This window comes from Lampris incognitus, chromosome 16 (assembly GCF_029633865.1).
Source record: "Lampris incognitus isolate fLamInc1 chromosome 16, fLamInc1.hap2, whole genome shotgun sequence".
Taxonomy (NCBI): Eukaryota; Metazoa; Chordata; class Actinopteri; order Lampriformes; family Lampridae; genus Lampris; species Lampris incognitus.
In genome coordinates, this window is record NC_079226.1 from 22,754,620 (window position 1) to 22,768,562 (window position 13,943).

At 43.4% G+C, this 13,943-nt stretch overlaps 1 protein-coding gene across 1 annotated transcript in view; it reads left to right on the forward strand.

Moving 5' to 3' along the window:
• The first annotated feature begins 295 nt into the window (after positions 1–295).
• Positions 296–13,943, forward strand: part of mboat2a (membrane bound O-acyltransferase domain containing 2a) — a 61,915-nt gene continuing 48,267 nt past the window's right edge. The window contains exon 1 of the mRNA XM_056295623.1: positions 296–521. Within this exon, the coding sequence (XP_056151598.1) occupies positions 447–521 (75 nt within the window). The 5' untranslated portion in view covers positions 296–446. The remainder of the gene's footprint in view (positions 522–13,943) is intronic.

The window sequence follows — 13,943 nt, forward strand, 5'->3', positions numbered from 1 at the left end:
TATTTTAATTTTAACATCCCCCCCCCCGAGATGCAAAGCGACCCTATGTACGTCACAGTTTTCTTACCGCAACTGGAACGCCATATAAAAGTGGGCGGGACCACAGGCGACGCAGTGTGCTTAAAATCCAATTTGCCTTGATAGCTGTCAATCAAGGACTCCGTGCCCCTCAGAAGGATGTGATTGGCTGTCGGGATTCCCGTTCCTCCCCCACGATAGGCTGAAATTGAGGCATATCATAAGTAGGAGGGGCGACCCCTCCGCCCACACCATTTTTGTTGTTGTCGCTTTGGGCGAGCCGTGGCGCGGATGACAGTCGCCTAGCCTAGCGGAGGGCTGTCGCAACAACAGCAACAGGGGCGGTTTGTCATCGGGGCAGCTGAGGAGAGCAGAGGAGAGCGAATCGGAGAAAGGAGAGCGAAGGACGGACGGACGCCGACCCAACCATGGCTACACAAACTTGCACTGGATCCACGTTATTGCAGCCGATCAGCGAAATCATCAACCTCCCTCTCGACCAGGTATGTTTGTTGTTTTTCTTTTCTTTCTTTTTCTTTATGGGGAAAAACACTGGGTCCATCAACGTCCGATCCACAAAATCAATCCTGGTAACATGGCCTGTGTGGTTTAACATGTGTATGTAGCAGTATCCAATGATGTGCCTCGCTCTTTTTTTGCCAAAGGGGCTTTCTTACATGTTGGGGAGAGATTTTAGCTGAAAAGAAGGGACAAAATCACCAGTCGGCTTGTCAGTACACGCTACCACGTCTTTTTCCCTCCTCCGGTCCGAGGCGCTAGCTTTAATCCATTTGGGAAACAACTCGATCCGTCAAGCGCGTTCATTCAGCGGTTATTGTGAATCCAGGGCCACCTGAAGCTCCCCGCCTTTCTCTCCGTTTGGGAGAGGCAGGGCGATTCATTCAGGATGTGCGAAAAGCCGTCCTCGCCTTGTAGAACTAGTGAATTTCTACAAGAAGTTGGGCTCCTTTCGCAGATTTTTTTTTTAGACTTACAGGCCTACTGCAATATAGGGCCTAAGCGAAAAATCGTGACATAATGACTTATTCGTCGGGCACCGATAACCATCACGTTTGACCTCGGCGGTGTCCGTGTTGAGATTGCTCTTTGACTTCACACCAGAGAGGACACCACAACTTGTCCATCTGTGTTTTCAGAGCGCAGGAGTGACGTATTCCTGAAGATGGCTTGTGTAACGAGGTGTGGTCCATTCGACATTAGTGGATTTTTTTCCCAGCCATATTTCAAAAGAGAGGTTCGCTGCAATGTGTATACACATTTATACTTAATAGTATAATAGCTCACACTTACCCACTGCTCACACACTGTGTGTGTGTGTGTGTGTGTGTGTGTGTAAGAAGGTGTCTAGCAACCACATGCTTAGACACCATCTTACACACACACACACACACACACACACACTGGGTGTGTGTAAGGACCATACTTTGTGGTTTCGCTATAGTCACTCTTACAGTTGTCTTATATGAGATTGACAGGAGACGATATCACGCCTGACTACTCTTTATTGCAGCGTCCATCTTGTGTGTTTCAGTCATTCAGCAAGCATCCTCATATAACCCTGACGTATGCAAATGAGGCGTCGTGTCAGCCAATTATATCCTAGGCTATGTCTAGCTACAAGATATTACACCACTTCGCTTGCATGTGGTTGCGTAGACACCTTTAGACACCTTCTTACACACACACACACACACACACACGTTTGTTTCGCTGCTTGTGGGGACCCGTCATTGATTACATTCATTCCCTAGCCCTTGACCATCATAACTATATGCCTAACCTTACCCCCTACCTTAACCTTAACCTAATCCTAATTCTAACCTTAACCCTAAACCCAAGTCCTAAACTTAAAATAGACCCTTTTCCTCACGGCGACTCATTAAATGTTTCTGGTTTGTCCTATCCTAATAGAAACACACACACACACACACACACACACACACACACACACACACACACACACACACAAAATCAGTGGATTTTTCCAAAGCACTGGTGTCAAAGCCTGTCATACACACCAGAGACAGTCTCGAGTTGTGTATGGTAACAGACTTGTCTCAGTTTAATGTGTGCACCAAATAGACCGGTGCTGTCAGGACAGCATTTCCAGTAACTGTCAAGCTGAAAACACACTGAAACATGGTGTCCAGTCCACTGCTGTCCCTGTCATTAGGCTTACTTGGTGATCTGTACTTATTTCAAAGTCACTGTGGCTTGTCTGGAAAGTTGCAGCAAATGTCCCCTGCTTTGCACAGTGGCTTCCTCTTACTGCAGTTTGACCAGCTTTGTGGTGTTGTTACATAGCAAAGTCAAACAAATACCGGAATATCCAGCCTACGTCGCCGATAGAAGTATTTTACTATAAGGTTTTTTTACGATCAGGCCTGAGTCTACGTATATGGTATAGCAGTACATTCCAGTTTCTCATATTACTGCTACAGCTTTGTTTCTAGTTCAGTGTGTCCTCATGTAGGAACTCTTTAGCAGGGCCAATCTGTTAGACTAGTTTGCCTCCCTATAGTTAATACTAACCCTAACAAACCTAATCCACCTTCTTTCATTGTGTACTTTTCTTCACTCCTCCCTGTATGAGCGGGCTGAAATCTTTCATCCCACTTCCCCACCCTAAGTGTCCTAGGTGCTATCAGGAATGTTACAGAGCCAGAAAACACCCTAATTTTCAGGGATCCATCTCATTACATGAAGATGTTTTGGCTAAACGCTAACTGATTGATTCGTAGGTCTAACTCTTTCACTGGTCGGGTTTGTATGCACTAAATGCGGGACAAGATTTCTTGCTGATTTCTTCACCAAATAGAAAGAATTCCTTTCAGCGAAGGAGTAATCTTCAGCAAATGTCATTGTGTTTAACCACTGTTAAGAGTGAACAAGAATTGGATAAAACAATGTAATGCAGTGCTTTTGAATTTGAACGGCGTGTGAGCGGGACCCAAATTAACAAATAAACTTGCTGGAGGGGAAACTCAGCTCACGCTTAATGCGATATCAAACTTCTCCTGTCAGCTTTCAGGGGCCGCTGAGTATCTGTCATCAGTCGCCAAGTCAACAAAGCGGCTGTACAGAACACTGCAAGTGAGGCTGCTTTTGCTTGGTTTCTGTGCAGCCTTCAGTGCCTAGCCTACCAAGCATGCCAAGCATACCAGTCTTCCTCCGCTATGCTGACATGATGGTTGCTAAAATGGTGATCGAGATTATTTTGCTAATTTACATTTCAGTGAAATGAAAGAACTATATTCTTCTTTCAGCTTTTTCCCTGTTTTTCAAGGGTCTCCACAGTGGATTTTAGTTTCCATCAGGACCCTGTGAGGGCACAGCAGCAATGCTGAAATGAAATGAAAGAACTATATTGAATTAAATGAAATGGGTCAATAATGGCGAATGCAAATATCTATAATTATGTCTGCTTAAACTGCAGTTTGCCATCATGCATGTTTGATTATGCTGCCTTGTACAATACCATAGATGACAGTACACAGAAATGAGGTCCAGAGATGCAGGAATTGGGAAGTGGGCTGACAAGTCTTTTTCTTGTGTTTCATGGTTAATAGCCTGTTTTCATGTCAATATACTGTACTTGTTTATTTATTTGAACATACCCTTTAGACTACAGTATGCATTATGCGTGTTGTAAAAAGGTTAAATACACAGAATTTTAAATAAGTACAAACGCTTAAGTATATTATGATAAATACTGGCGAAGTAATGGAGAAAAGTATGATAAATCGAGACACAGAAATGAAAGTGTCCTACTTCCGCTGTCGGATTTTCATCACTCTTGTGGCCATACAACTTTTAAAGTCCCTGCCAACAGTGTAACCTAATGTAGCAGTGCCATCGGTGCAGCTCCTTCAATACAATAAGATCTGAGTTGCTGGCACTCCTATATATAATGCGTGTGTCTTGGGGTGTTGCATTGGTCTTTGCAGTTTGCTTCACATAGGACCTGCAAGCATCTGTCCTGTGTCAGAGCTATAATGGGAGCTGTGAAATATGAGCCGACACCATCCTTTTCTCTTTCTCACTCACTCACTCACTCACTCACTCACTCAGTCACACTCCTTCACACACTTTAAAATTAGTTTATTTTGTTGTGGTAGCACACACACTATTGAACACATGTCCAATTCAAAATAAATACCTTCGCAGTTCAGTTACATTCTGTCATTTTCTTTTTTTTTGACAATCTTACTACATTATATGCCCAATACCTCTTTGTCTGTCTGTCTGTCTAGCTATACTCCTCTGTCTCTTCCTTTTCTCTTCCTCTCATATACACACATCCTATTGTCATACCTCTGTATACACAGCTGAGCTCCTGGCTCCCACCAACTGTAATGTGTACAGCACTACCTTTTTCTCCAGTCTGGCCAGGTGTATTTAAGTTTGGAGTTTGTCGAGGCTTGCCACCAACCAGCCGACATCACCTGAAGCTAACATTATCACCTGTGTGGGTTCCCATTAGATTAAAGCAGCCTCAGCTCGGAAATGTAACCTCCCCACCATCCTGCTTGGTTACACAAACACTTCATATTAGTAGTGGTTTTATCCTTTAGGTCCCATTATGCTTTCATGTGTCTGTTATTATGAAATGTGTTGTGTGATACGAGGTCGTCTTGTCTTTATAGAAGAAAATGCCATATTGCTAACATTGCTTATCTAGCACAGTGCTCTCGGTTCACTGTATAAAAGGTGTTTGAAATATGGCTAGGAGTGTGTTTCTCACAGGAAATGTTTTAACACCATAGCTGTGAAAATCAATGTTGTGTCATTATGACGGAGCTGAGGGTTTTTCCTCGGTTGAATGTTGTAGTGTGTGTGAGACTAGTGTGCTGTAGCCAAATTGGTTGGCTCTATGAAATCAAATGCTATTGTTTAGTACAATACTGAAAAATATGAGCTCATGCATAGCATGGACATTAAAAGATGATGGGTGGGGGGTGAGATACAGAGTCACCTTAATTTGTCTATTCATTCAACACCCAGAGTAGATTGCTGGCTTTTTAGTCATTCAGTCATTTTATTGCCCCATTTAATTTGCCTTCAGGACAGTGAAATGCAGAGTTTTGCTGGCATCCTAAAGGTACGCCACCGCTTACAGTATGACACTGCTTTGCATTCTATGATCACAAAATGCACACTTGTCAACTGAACAATCACGCCACTGTTTATCTGACATATTGGATTGTAGTTTGTCGCAGTCGACGGCCACATCTTTTATCATGCTAACAATACTTTTCTTGTTGCTGCTGCGCTCACCACAAGGCCATTGTGTGTTGAAACCAGTAGAAACACAGAATCACAGTGTAACTGCAACAGTGGACAGCACTTTACAAATTGAGGTGCTCTCTAGTCCATTCTGTTTTTGCCTAATGATAACTATAGATGCTCGTAAAAGCATCGGCGTGCTAACTGCAGCAACCTCACGGTGCAGTGTATTGATTGTAAAAGTGATGGGTAGAAGGTTGGGAGCATGAAAAATCCCAGGGTCAATTCTCATTGGCAGGTCCCTCGTCCTCAACTAAGTCCTCAGAGCTCAAGCTCCAGGACAACCAGTCTTAAGCGCTGAGGTCTCAGCAGAGTTTCTCTCCATCCCCTGTCCTTAATTGGGTGCCCTCCAGGGAGCCCTATTCCTGCAATTGATTTCTCCTTGGCATCATCTAATGGAGTGCTGCTGGCTGTTGCTGTTGTTATAGTACATGATTAACACAAGCAAAGCAAATACAAGCACATGTGATTTCTCCTGGGGCATACAGGAGAAGTCTTGGGTGGATGCTGGTGGACAAAAGATGCAAAAGCTACAAACGGTCGCCTTTTATATGCAAGTCCCAGCTTGTCAGATCTTTCTCCGATGTATTTTGTAACCACAAAATATCAGAGAGTTGCGTAAAGAATTGGGCTCAGGGTAAACAGTCAGTGTTACTGTCTGACAAATTTATATGAACTCTTGTGAATTTTCCCTTGCGGGAATTCAAATGCCTCCTCTTATGTTTACCTAGAGCAAATAAAATGTGACACTGTTAGCATTTGGTTGGAATGAAGTTAGAATAAAGCGTACTGATTAAACTCAGATTCATTATGTAATATTTAAGGTGATAACCTTTTCTGCAGTGCAGACTAATGAGCTGTAGTACCTCGCCGTATACAGCTGGTCTCAGACATTTCTCCATTAACATGCAGTCATAGGAAAGTTGAGATGGCCAGAATTCATGTCATGCATCCTCATCCAGGAAATTAGGCCTACACATTTCTTTCACAAACCTTGACACTCTTTGAATACTAAGCAGTTTGGATATTCCTTTACGGTGCAGGTTATTTTACACTTTATAATGTAGCCCCATGGATAAAGCATTGCATTAACTCAGCTAAGGTTGTTGGTTTATTTCCCATAGGGAACAACTCGCTCATACTGTATATATAGGAAGGCATTTTAGATGACGTAGTCCTGTCCTTTTGATGGAATAGAAATTGTGCGTGCTGTCATTACAGATGCACTGCCGGTATTCAGGGAGGTTTTATCCGAGACATAGGCCTAATCCATTTTGTTCAGCCACAAGTTCCTGAATCGCTCTCCATATCTTTGGCTGCCAAAAATATTCACGTACATGTTTGATGGACACACTTCATCCGTAGCATTGCCAAGACAGAAAATGTCCACATTTCTCAGCGTCCCTCACCAGTCCGTCTTGTAACGGGGTTGTCTAATGACAGAGTGTTAGGTTTCAGCACAGAAATTACATTGGCTACGTGTTGTGCCTGTTGAGTTTATGTACGACACAGGACTCGTTTTAGAGAAGCAGATTCAAGTAACAGGCAAGCACCTAGCTGTGGCTAACATTCAGCGTTCTAAAAAGCAATCCTATCATAAGGGAGAAACCAACGCAGGTGGTTTGTGATAAGCAGTGATGGTTCATCTGTGTTTAATCATAATTCTGAACAGTAACCTGTATTTACCTATGCATGGCATAATTCAATTCACACTATTACTACCAAGTTAAACCACTTGAACTGCCTTGCAAACAGTTCTGCTAATCTGCACGTTACTTTTTGCCAGGAAATATATTTACAGGTGCAGGATGTTATTGGCTGGAACTGTTCAGCCTTGCTGGATATTTGCGGGAGTCCAAGAGCCTTTGTTTACAGTTTAACTTGGAGCCCATCAACTGATGTCATCTGTCTAGTTTTAGGCTAGACTAGTGGTGCCTTGGTATATGTTCTCCTCAAAGCTTTTTTCTAAGGGACAGCAGTCATTTTCTGGCTGATTCACTGTATTTAGTCAGGAATCTGAGGAGGGGACAAAGGAGGTGTGTCCAATTCGAATGAAGAATCATGAATATTTATAATTGTGGGACTTTGCCCTGTCGCTTGTAACCGAGGTAATTCAGTGATGGAATTTAGCGGATTCACGCCTTGACAGGAAGTGATAGATTCTGACACGTTACTTTGGTTGCTATCAGCTTATTCCTCAATACTGCTATGTTCCAACAACAGTCTGCCTTTATATTGATCGTCCCACAAGTGCAAGTTGCGATGTCATCTTAAAAGTTCTTGAAATTGATTTTAAGTGTTTAGACCTCAGGGCCCCCTGCGATTGACTTCCCTGAATCTGATCACCTGTGCAATAATGGGGAACACACTCAGTGCTTCAAGGGGATTAATGGTCAATTTGAATGTAGTTCAGTCATTCATTCATTTGTTATACATACACAATCATACTCTGGTTTGTGGCTGGCTGGAGCTTATTCCAGCAGCCATTGGGCAGAAGACAGGGAAACGGCCTGGACAGGTTGCCTGTTCAACGCAGAGCCTTGATTTGAAACTAATATGTAATATTTCTATAGCCTTTGGTAGCCCAGGCCGTGCATGCAGGCGTGAAAAGCGTACTCACAAAACTTGATGCCAGAGAGTGATGACTCTGATCTTGGGTGTCTGACGGTCAGATGGCTTTATTTTAATGCAAATGAGATGTAAATTAGCCTTGTGTTTTTAGTCTATAAACAGAAATCTATTTTCTCTAAATCACCCAATGCACAGTCAAAATCATCTCATCTTTTCCCTTCATTTTTGAAAGAGTTGTCAGCGTGAGATCACAATTTCAAGCTATGATTTGAAACGTTTCATATTGACACACGTCCCCCCCCCCCTTTTCTCCCCAATTGTATCTGGCCAGTCACCCCACCCTTCTGAGCCATCCCGATCGCTGCTCCACCCTCTCTGCCGATCCGGGGAGGGCTGCAGACTACCACATGCCTCCTCCGATACATGTGGAGCTGCCAGCCACTTCTTTTCACCTGACAGTGAGGAGTTTCACCAGGGGGGACATAGCGTGTGGGAGGATCACGCCATTCCCCCCAGTTCCCTCTCCCCCCTGAACAGGCGCCCCGACCGACCAGAGGAGGCGCTAGTGCAGCGACCAGGACACATACACATACACATCCGGCTTCTCACCCGCAGACACGGCCAATTGTGTCTGTAGGGACGCCGACCAAGCCGGAGGTAACATGGGGATTCGAACCGCCAATCCCGGTGTTGGTAGGCAACGGAATAGACCGCCACGCCACCCGAACGCCCCTTTAGTTATTATTTTAACATCAAAAGAAATATTAGAAGCTGCTTGCAAACTGCCACTGTTTCACATTTGCATAAGTAGATGTGATCCCACTGTTGGTATGCCGTAGTAGTATTTTCTAACCCATTTGATAAGATGGCCGCAGTTTGAAATTTGTGCGGGAATCCAGCATGGTTTGTTCGCTACATATAAAACATATCAAACCCTACATGTCCAGCCACGAACTAGCTCTGCGTCACCTTTCAGCCGTTTCTCCTCCAGTTGGGGCCCGTACGGAAAACGGTGTTGATGTTCGACCGCTGTGTGTGGCTGGTCAGGCCTTATCAGGCACATGTTTAGTTTGAAGTTTTCTTGCCACCTTCCACCGATGTTTCTGTTGTAATGACTTCCCTGTGCTGTGGCTGCTTTCTTTCCATTTGAAGCCACAACTGACACAGGGGGATCTGATCTATCTAATGTTTTTGTTTTATGCAAAAATAAACTTTCATTTCTTCTTTCTGACAACAGGAGATAGTTGGGAGATGTGTGTTATATACAGACCAAACTGTCCTAGGGCAGAGTGATACCATATCTGAATTCTTAAATTTAATGGTATTCCCTGTCAAGCTGTGCAGAAGACAGATGTGGATCTTGCAGCTCGCCAAGGAAAGACTTGGGGTGGTTGATATTGTCAGCAGTAACATCTGAGCTTTGCTGTGGTGGAACAATCACAAAACATTCACCCAGCAAGCAAATGCCGGTTACGTATTTAACAGGCTTATATAACATTAGGCTAACATTTACAATCTATTGAAACATGACTGAGTCAGTACCTACGCTTTAGCGGACGAGTTCAATTCAGATGTTCACGCACCACTGTTAATTTCCAGATTTTAGGGGATATGCTAACATCTAGACATGCTCTAGATGTTTGTATTTAATAAGGGATCCTTGGATATCTGGATACCTGAATGCGCATTCTGTCCCCAGTGTGCTTGGCCATCTGCAAAAACGTGTTTGATGGTTGTCACCTTTGTCTTGACACGCCAGCCTGCACTTGCATACAAGACTTATCATAGCAACAAAGTGTATTTTGCTGACTTCTGGGCACATGGGTGCCATTTGCATTTTACAAACGCACTCTTCTCTGCAAAGCTGGAAGGTCGGATTATGCAGACATACATTAACTCAAGCCATGTTTAGGTGGCTGCCTCTCATAGGCTTATGGGTGTTAAGTCCATCTGACTCCTGAACTGTTGACCGTTTCATTAGAAAGCTCCACCCCACATTGATACAAACTGAGCTAATGAGCAGAGTAAATGCCTCACAGTCTTCTTGCAAAAACACCCCAAAACAAATGTAGACCTTTAGATTGAACTAGTTAGTAGTGGTTTTTATTTTTTATTTTTAGAATTAATTACATTTGTCCTAGTGTCTAGACTTGTCCTATAATTGGGACCCTGAAATGATTTGCACACCGTGCTGTAATAAATAAAGTTGTGCTTTCCTATTTATTTCTTTGTTTTAAACTACTTTGGCCCCAAACAAATAACAAAGAAGCCCCAGGACATAGGTTCTGATTTCATTAAACTTTGTTTTAATGAAGTTTTCTGCCATGACTGACACCCTGGAAGCTTTTAACTAGTAAAGCTCTGCCTATTGTGAGGGTGGCAGAGCTTATGTGTGTGAATGTTTGGCCCCTGCAAAGTGTGTGTATGTGTGTGTGCACGTGAGCATGCACATGCATAGTTACGTGGAACCCTTATTCTGCAGTTAAACTCTCATGTTTTGTGATTTTCAGCAAACCTCCATCTCTCAAATAGAGGAAAATGCAGTAGGTAGAGAGCCTGTGACTGTGACATGCCACTTTGCTGGACAGCTTGCAATCATCAGACCTAATCTGCCAAAGCCGATATGCTCTCTTGGATGTAATTCATTGTAATTGATCTCAGTGTTCATTTATAATGGTTGATTCAAGCTCGTGTCTGGGCATTTGCTTCTGGGCTTGTGCCACACAAACACTGCTGAAGCCAGCCCGTGAGTTGACAAAATGTTGAATGGTTGTTGATTTCAGTTACTGTGTTTAGGAAGGACAACAATGCATTGAAAGAGGGGGTGTAATAATTGAAGTCTGTTCTCTTACATACTAGTCCCTGCCACGTTAAAGGATGTCTGCTGCCCAGTAACCATTTGAGAGACTTGAGAGGCCAAGTGACAGGTTCCTTGTACTGCAGTTGCCTTGAGTGGGCTGCTTTTCTGACTAGGCTACTTACAAGGTCAGGGATGCAGGGAATGAATGCAAATAACTGGAAACAGAGTTTGACAAGGCTGAGTCAGAGAGGAAAGGATCAACTTTGGTTTCTATGTTAAAGAGAACAAGAGAGACGATGTGATCTTTGAGACTTTCTGGGATTTGACTTCCTCACTGTCCTTATTCACTCCATATGAAATAATTGAGGATGTGGCCTTACATTCATGAGAGTTGGCCGCAGTGGGATTTATAATTCTTAATACGGTCTCAACATTAGTGTCAAAGTGCTGGCTGTATCTCCCTAAGCAGCTCTTTGCAGAAGTAACAGGACGATGTGAGCAGGCAGTATCTCTGTCCTTGCACTTGGCCAAGAATGTGAAAGAAGGCTCTGACTCATTGCTTCTCCACTACAGTGGCCTCTCACACCCCATTGTCTGTCTAACATAGCAGCACCAAGAGGAATGGTCATTTTGCGATGTCCCACCCTAATTTAGCACCAGTGAGGGGGTTTCGGTGAGACTTTGTGTTTTGGTCATTTGTTTTTTAGTCACATGAGCATGAGTAATTCTTGTTTCGACTGTTGGCAGGCTGTACCTCCCCGATATGGTAGTGTTCTGGTTGCAACATGCTCAGCTGACCAGGCGCAGTTCAGGGTATAGGAACTTGAGAGTAGCAGAAGTTGCCTGCTTTTCGTCTGTGGTTATCTTGGGTCATGTTTGTGAACTCTCACAGACTATAGCGTTACACTCCAAATCATTTGTATTAATGTCTAGAACCTAAAAATCAAAATGAGTACCAATTAACCACCTTGGTTTAGCTCTGAGTTGTACCAGATTTCATATTAAGGGATTATTATGAATCTAACATTTTGAGTCTCTCCCTTCCTTTCTGTCTTCAAGTGTATATATCCATCCATCCATTATCCGAACCGCTTATCCTGCTCTCAGGGTCGCGGGGATGCTGGAGCCTATCCCAACAGTCATTGGGCAGCAGGCGGGGAGACACCCTGGACAGGCTGCCAGGCCATCACAGGGCCCACACACACACACACACACACACACACACACACACACACACACACACACACACACACGCATTCATACCTAGGGACAATTTAGTATGGCCGATTCACCTGACCTACATGTCTTTGGGCTGTGGGAGGAAACTGGAGGAAACCCACACAGACACGGGGAAAACATGCAAACTCCACACAGAGGACGACCCCCAAGGTTGGACTACCCCAGGGCTCGAACCCAGGACCGTCTTACTGTGAGGCGACCATGCTAACCACTGCACCACATTGCCGCCCCTTTGTGTGTGTGTGTGTGTGTGTGTGTGTGTGTGTGTGTGTGTGCGCGCGCGCGCGCATATTATTACTTTGAAAAATTTGAGTGTTCAAAGTGGGGCAGGTTGCCTGAATACTTCAGCTAGGAATTGGCAGCTGTGATTGCTTATGGCATAAAACAGGCTTGTACTGTCTCATAAAGAATTTACTTGACTCACACTGTTTTGCTCCTTATTTGTTGAGCACTTTCCCTACCATTGAGTGTTTCTTTTAACAAAGTTATGTATGTATGTATGTATGTATGTATGTATGTATGTATGTATGTATGTATGTATGTATGTATATGTGTGTGTGTGTGTGTGTGTGTGTGTGTGTGTGTGTGTGTTTTGTGTGTGTGTGTTGTTCTTTGATTCTTTGAGAGGGATGCTCTCTACCCATATGCATCAGTTGCCTGTCTAAAAGAGGACTACTATATTGACACTACTAAATCATATTAGCAAGCTGCACCACTGGTGGTTGTTGCTAAGAGTTAAGGGCATAACTAAATAAGGTGTCACCATGTCCCCTTGAGAAAATGCAAGCTCTATGGTTGGCCCATGGGACAAAGATGGAGGAAGACATTAGCAGAGAATATGGAGACGTGCCTGCAGCTGTATGTAGAAAGGCAGTAACTTGGCACTCAAAATCTACAAAGCCTACGCAGATTTCAACAGCCTTTCTTTTCCTGCAGAGCAAGGTAGGGTAAAGTGAAATACTTTACAAAAAAACAATTCTGTTTCTGCCACTCTCTGTTCTCTCTTTCTCTTCCTCTCTCTGCCTTGTTCATTCTCCTCCCCTCTTCTTTTGTTGCCTGTAGCACCTGTGTTTGCTTTTGGTTTATGTAGCAACACACAGTAGACACAGCTTAGCAACCCTGACTGTCCACCAAGCCAAGCTGACACACACGAAGGAGGGCTATGTTATAGCTGAGTTGTATCCCGAACTGGTCCCATTACGTCATTAACACACTCCCATGCGCTACACCAGAATCTCTGGCCAATACACGGCTGAAATGTCTAACCAAAAGTAGCCCTGTAATTTCCATTGGGGTGGGGTTAGCATTTTAGAAGGGTAGATGTTCTTCTCTGTTGTTCTTTTTCTGTCTCTCTCTCTGTCTGTCTGTCTGTCTGTCTGTCTGTCTGTCTGTCTGTCTGTCTGTCTCTTGCTTTCTCTCACTCTCTGTGGCTCTCTCTCTTTTTCTTTCTCTCTCTCCTGTTCTGGACATGATACCAGCCCAGTGCTGTTGGGACAGGCTGATTGTTTGGCTGTTATTCAAATATTTTGTATTGACTTTTTACATGCAAAAACATACAATACATGTGTCAACAATCTACGAGACCACAAACGACATCCACAAAATATAAAGAAAATAAAACAGCAGTGATTAAAAAAAACCCCAAATTAAATCATAGCCCTTTGTTTCAGAGTCTCTAGCAGGGAATTTCAAGTCAAAGTAGTCCAAAAATGGCTGCCAGTCTTGTGACGTCACAACAGTTAACACTAAAACGACCGGGGTTTCACTCCTACCTAAAATAATCATGGGCCGTCAAAATGACAGCCGGTTTTTAAACTAAATACCCAATTGAGATGTTAATGCATTGCATATGTTGGTATGTCTGTTAGGAAACGAGTGATACCAAAATTAACATTTTAACAACTATAATACTATTTTTAAACAGTTTAAACTTCAGAGAGACATGGTTGAACTTGAATAGCAAAATTGAAAGTGGAAATAATTACCTGAAAATCAAAACGAAAAACAC